The sequence below is a fragment of the Propithecus coquereli genome, unplaced genomic scaffold (assembly GCF_000956105.1).
Source record: "Propithecus coquereli isolate 6110/MARCELLA unplaced genomic scaffold, Pcoq_1.0 Scaffold249, whole genome shotgun sequence".
NCBI lineage: Eukaryota > Metazoa > Chordata > Mammalia > Primates > Indriidae > Propithecus > Propithecus coquereli.
Window position 1 is genome coordinate 34,102 of NW_012148052.1, and position 6,681 is coordinate 40,782.

Here is a 6,681-nt window from a genome sequence, read left to right on the forward strand (position 1 = left end):
GAGAGGTGGGGATCCAGTTTCATTCTTCTACATGTAGCTATCCAGTTTTCCCAGCACCATTTATTGAAAAGAGATTCTTTTCCCCAGTGTATATTTTTGTCTGCTTTGTCAAAGATTAGATTACCATATGCGGATGGTTTCATCTCTGGATTCTCAGTCCTGTTCCAGAGGCCTATGTCTCTGTTCTTCTGCCAGTACCATGCTGTTTTGGTTACTATAGCTTGTAGTACAGCTTGAAGTCCGGTAGACTGATAGGTCCCGGTTTGCTCTTTTTACTTAAGATTGCTTTGGCTATACAAGGTCTTTTCTGGTTCCATACAAAATGTAGAATTATTTTTTCTAGTTCTTTAAGGAATGATGATGGAACTTTGATACGGATTGGATTAATTCTGTAGATCACTTTAGGTAGTATGGACATTTTAACGATATTGATTCTACCAATCTGTGAGCGAGGTAGGTTTTTCCATCTGTTTACATCTTCTACAATTTCTTTTCTTAGTGTTTCATAGTTCTCCCTCTATATGTCTCTCACATCTTTTCTTAAATATATTCCTAGATATTTAATTTTCTTTGAAGCTATTGTAAAAGGTATTGTGTTTTTTATTTGAATTTCAGCTTGACTGTTATTTAGCCAGTTATGTTTTAAGTGGATTTATTTTAGATACCTTATTTTTTAAAAAACTCCAATCTAACAATTTCTGCCTTTAATTGGAATGTTTGGTTCATTTTCCTATAGTGCTATTATTGATGTACTTTGGTTTAAATTCACCATCTTGCTAATTATTTTCTATTTGTCTCAACGGTTCTCTTTCCTTTATTGCCTCTTTTTTGCCTCCTGTTACACTTGATCTTAGCCAAAAAGCTGAGAAGCAATTCTGCATACTTTTATGTTGAGCATTTTTATGACTCCATTTTATCTCCAGTATTAACCAAACCTTTTTTCTTTTAGTGGTTGTGCTAAGGTTTACAATGTACACCTTCAGTTCATCACAGTCTCCCTCAAATAATGTCATAACACTTAGTGTATAGAGTAAGATTCTTACACAGTATATTTTTATTTTTTTCTTCCTATCTTCTGTCATGCATTGGGTCATAGATTTTACTTCTACATACTATACAATACATTGTTACAATTTTTGCTTCAGTCAATCCCTTAGTTTCATCTGAAAGATTAAAAATAGGAAGTATTTTATATTTCTGAGGATCTTCATTTATTGTGCAGATCCAGACTTCCATGTTGTGTCATATATATGCCTTCTACTTCCTATAACATTTCTCGTAGTGCAATTCTGCTGACAGAAAAGCTAATTTGTTTTTTTTCTGAAAAAGTTATTTTACCTTCATTTTTGAAAGATATTTTTGTTGTGTATAGAATTCTAGATTACCAAGGTTTGGAGCTTTGTTTTTGTTTTTCTCTTTTACATCACTTTAAAGATGAAGCTCTATTGTCTTCTGGCTTACATAATTTTGAAGAGCTATCTGCTGTCATTCTTCACTGCTCTGTAGATAATGTTTCTTTTTTTCTTTGACTACAATCAAGATACCTTTTTACCTGAGGTTTTCACCATTTTGACCATAATGCACCTCAGTGTGTTTTTCATCTGTTTCTTCTGCTTAAGGTTCTCTGAGCTTCTTGGATCTGTGGTTTTATTATTTTATTAATTTTGGAACATTCCTGGTTTTCACTTCTTCAAATATTTTTTTCCAACCTGTTTTTTCTCACTTTTCCTTCTCTGACCCCAGTTACACGTTAGACCATTGGATTGTCCCATATATCTTGGACGTTCTGTTCTCTTTGTCCACCCTTTATTCCTCCTAGCGTATCAGTGGATAATTTTTGTTGACCTGTCTTGAAGTGCATTGATTCTTTCCTCTGCTGTAGTCTTCTGATAAGCCAATAAAATAAATTATTCACTTCTGATATCATGCTTTCCCTTTCTAGCATTTTCATTTGATCTCCTTTCAATTAATTAATTATTATTTTTAGAGCAGCATTAGGTTTGCAGAAAAACTGCACAGAAAGTACAGAATTCCAATATATCTCTTTTCCCTCTTCTCACACATAGTTTCCCCATTATTAACATCTTGCACAAGTATGGTAAGTTTCTTCTAATTGATGTAGCAATATCCAACCATTATTATTAACTAAGGTTCATAGATGGAGGGAATATGTACATATGTGTCGGCAGAGAAGTGTTAACTGAGTGGCTCCCTCCTCCTCCTATAAACTTTGATGTCCGAATTCAAGGGTGAAGAGGTATTTACAACTGTTAACGATGTGATCAAACCCTGCTACTCACCAGCTGTTTCCTGATTTTATTCACTTAAAATCAAGTTGTGAGAATTTACATTATCAAATATTCTCATAAAATACATTTTCAATGTCTACATAGTATACCATTATATGGCCATATCATAATATATTTAAATGACTCACTATTATAGAAGTGTTTTCAATTGGTTCCAATTTTTCCTTATCATAAGTAACACAATAAAAATCATTGTGTTACTTTTCCCAAGCTTCTGATATCTTATTTCCAAAGTTATCCTAAAAGTAGAAATATTGGATTGAATGGCATGAAAATATTTAATGTTCTTCATACATAAAGCCAATTCATTTTGCAAAAAAATCCATTTATTTTCCCGCTAATAATCTATAAAAGGTCCATTTTTCAGTGTATTCTGGTTGCCTCTGACACTTCTGTTTAAAAACTCTTTGGCAATTTCTAAGGTGAAAAAGGGACAATGATATTTTAATTTGCATTTCTTGATGCCTACTATGGCAGGATTTTCCTGTATACTTATTAATTATTTGGATTTCTTTTTTGATGAACTATTCATATCTGTTGCCAATTTTCTGAAGTCTTTTTATTTTTCTTACCAATTGGAAAGAGCTTTTTATATGTTAATGATGTTAACAATATGCCTGTAAGTATGTTGCAATTATACGTCCTGTTTTGTCACCCACCTTTTAATTTTGCTTTATTATTTATGCAACACTGTGGCTCCTGGGTATTTGGGTAGGGAAATACTTTTGAGAACATTTGGAACTCATACCCTTGGCATGGACCCTGGCTTGTTATGGAGTTTGTAGAGATTCTATCAGGAATAATCAGAGTTTGGTGGGGGGAGGCCCTTCTATTAATAAGCAAGAGAAAATAGAGCTAAACCTTCCCATTGAGATTTTACCTGTCTCAGACTCCTTAAGTTTTGCATCTGGGGGTAACACTATGCCTACTCTTCCCCTTCTGATTTTCCTCATTTTGCTCATTCTTAGGTGGACAAGGTCCCTTTTCCTTGAAATCATCCAAAACAGGCTATAGTGTTCCAAAACAGACTTACTTTATTAAAAACAAGGGTAGAAGGAAAATCAAGAGGTATAAAAAATTTTTTCAAAAGCATAGAAACAAAACACTGTTAGAAAACAGCCCTCCCCCCAGGATAATTTCAATCAACCTCAGATGCTATAACTGGCACAGTTTGTAGGTGAGTAGATACAGGCTCATTTCCTCCTTCTCAAATTTCTTTCTCACCCTAAGATTCTCCACTTTTCAGTTTTTGAGTTCTACTTCTTCCACTTTCCCCTCTTTCTCCTTTACTCTCTAGAGCTCCAGTTGCTTCCACAGCCCAGGAGGATCATGGCTGATGATTGATTGATGGTTCATCCCTCAGTAATAAATTTAAAAAATTAAAACTAACATTTGTTGAAAGGTTAATATATGCCAGACTCTGTACTAAGCATATATTTATATACTGGCTCATTTAATCATTATGACTTCCGTGTAAGAAAGAATTACACACCTAGAGTAGTTAAATGACTTGCAAAAATTCACGTACTTACTAAGCAGTAAAATGAGCCTCTAATCCTGGTCTGTCTGGCACTAAAGTCCAGGATCTTAAGCACTGCACTCTACCTTCACAATTGTCTCTGTCTCAAACAGCATCACCATAGATACTACAGATGTCTGAGCACCCTTTTCCTCTCCCACCTGGGCAAGGGTGAATAGTTACCATATCTTTATAGAGTCCAGCTCTTCTAGGTCTCGTGGAAGAGTCCTCTAGGAGTTGTTGATTGGAAGTCTTGCTTCGTTCAGCTCCCCAGGTCTTTAGCTTTAAAACCTTACTCTGGAGCCCTGCTCCACCCAATCAATTTGAGAAAGGCCTTTTTCACATCCTTGTTCCTTAGACTATAGATGACGGGGTTGAGGAAGGCTGTGGCAATGTTATAGAAAAGGGCCATTCTCTTGCCACTGTTTGATAAGGAGCTAGAGCCAGGGCCCATGTACATGATGATGCACGGAATGGCAAACATGGTAACCACCGTGATGTGGGAAGCACAGGTGGAAAAGGCCTTGATCCGCCCCTGGACTGAGCAGATCTTCATGATGGTGGCAAAGATGTTGGCATAGACAAGGACAACCAGGGAGAGTGGGACCACGATGACATTGAAGCCTATGATGAAGTCCACCAAGTCATTGAAGGATGTGTCTGCACAGGCCAGCTTCAGAACTGCAGGGACCTCGCAGAAGTAGTGGTCAATTTCATTGGGTCCGCAATAGGGCAGGCGCATAGCAAAGAAAGTATAGCACAGGCTTCCCAGCACTCCATAGGCTGCGCAGATACCCACCATGAGGAGACACACCCAGTGGCTCATGATGACCTTGTACCTGAGAGCGTGGCAGATAGCCATGTACCTGTCCACGGACATGATGGAGAAAAGCCAGGACTCGGTGACCCCAAAGAGGAGGAAGATGTACATCTGGGCCACACATCTAGCAAAAGAGATGGCCCTCTTCTTGCTGAGAATATGCGTGAGCATCTGGGGCACGGTGGTGGTGGTGTAGCAAATATCCAGCATGGAGAGGATGCTGATGAAGAAGTACATGGGCGTGTGCAGGCGCGAGTCCTGGTGGATGAGGGTTATGAGGAGGCTGTTGCTTATGAGGATCAGCAGGTAAAAGACCAGAAAAAAGGTGAAGAGCAGAGGATTGGTCCCGAGGCTAGGGGCAAAGCCCAGCAGGATGAACTCTGTCACGGTGGACTGGTTGAGTTTCTGCATTGTGATCTGCCTGTTTAAACATATTTTAGGATATGTAATGCGCTGAGTGGCTGTGCCAAGGGTGTGGAAGGAATTTTCACACTCATTGTTTCATTTACATTTCCAAACAGTACCAGGAAGCTTTGGATTGTCAGATGGAGGCACCAAGAACCACGTCCCAATTGCAGTTTGAGTGATGTTGGGATTTGGCTCAGGATTTGGTTGAGGGTGGTGCTGGTGAAAATGGGGAGAGCCAGGTCAGGGCAGCACCAGAGGCTGTACTCCAGTCTAGCCTGTAGATTTCTCTTTCCTTTTCCTGACACAGCCTTGTATTCTCTACTATTTACCCCATGTTCTGCTTTCTCTTGGGACTTAGAGGTTGTTAAGCCTTGTGTGAATTAAGATTAGGATGGGGATTGGGACTTTTTACATTCGTTATTCAGGATAAGGTTTCTATCAATGTTAGGATTAGGGTTCAGGATAATATTGGGCATTAAAGTCAGTGCTATGTAAAATAAAGGCTAGAGTTAATGTTCAAGATTTATATTTTACAGGTGCAGGTGTTCATGAATGAATGAATGTCATTTATTCAACAATTTTTATCAAAATGATCACTATAACATCGTCTCCTCAATTATGAAGATCATTTTTCTAAAATGTTGGGGCAGGATATTTTGTAGTTAAAGAAAGATCTTGGATAAGCTGAGTATAGTCCTATAAGCAATTTTTAGAATTACTAAAATAAAAATAACCCCAGTGCACCATACAAAGAAGATAAAGCCTTAAATTAATAATGCATGAATTATATGATTAATTTTCATTTTTATACCTTCTTAATTAGAAATGCTTCAAAGGCACTCTCCTTCACACTGTTAATATGGTGCCAATAAATTGGTTTTGCTTTGTTGGAGAAAATGAACATACTGAGATTTTATAATTTTCCTTGTAGCTGGATGTACCTTTCACTATTCATTGTTTTTCTGGTTTAATGACTCAGAGAAATTTACATTCTGCATCTAACATATTCAGAATTCCAGAGATTATGGGAAACTATGCAAAAGTAAATCCACAAAGAGTTTTGTGAAAAAGCAATTTGTTGGGAAAGTTTTACGATGCACAGCTAACTACATGTACTCTGCTGGGGTGGAGTCTCTTGGCTACCTTCTTACCCATTTCTGATGTGTACCCCCTTGGGTACCCTGACTTCACAGTTATCTCTCAACTTTCTGTTTTGTGAACTGTCACAGAGACATTTAATATTGCATCTTCAGAAACTTCTTTGACCCTAATGAATGTCTGTCACAAACAGCCAACATCATGCTTAATGCTAAAACTATAGAGCAGAGGTCACTTAATGGGAGCCTACAAGGCCCCTAGAACCCATGGACATATTTTGCTTGGATTTTATAGTTTCGAGAAGTTGGATTAACTGATAATATTTTAAGAAATTGAGCTTACACATAAAAAAAACTCGAGCTTCAGGATCACAAACTGGATTTGGCCATAATGGGCCCATGTTCCTATTACTGGCAACATCTAGGAGGTAAATGTGTGATTCCCTTATGGATGGAGTGTGAACTCCTGAGTTCAAAATATTCTTTGTTATTCCTTATTATTTTTCCTAGACTAGTTTTATGCATTTA

General features: G+C 37.5%; 1 protein-coding gene across 1 annotated transcript; it reads right to left on the bottom strand.

Annotated features, from left to right (window-relative positions):
* Positions 1-4,120: 4,120 nt before the first annotated feature.
* Positions 4,121-5,059, bottom strand: LOC105812309 (olfactory receptor 2D2-like). Its single transcript, XM_012646711.1, has one exon. It carries the CDS (start codon positions 5,057-5,059, stop codon positions 4,121-4,123), a length of 939 nt encoding a protein of 312 aa, XP_012502165.1.
* Between the last annotated feature and the right edge of the window lie 1,622 nt (positions 5,060-6,681).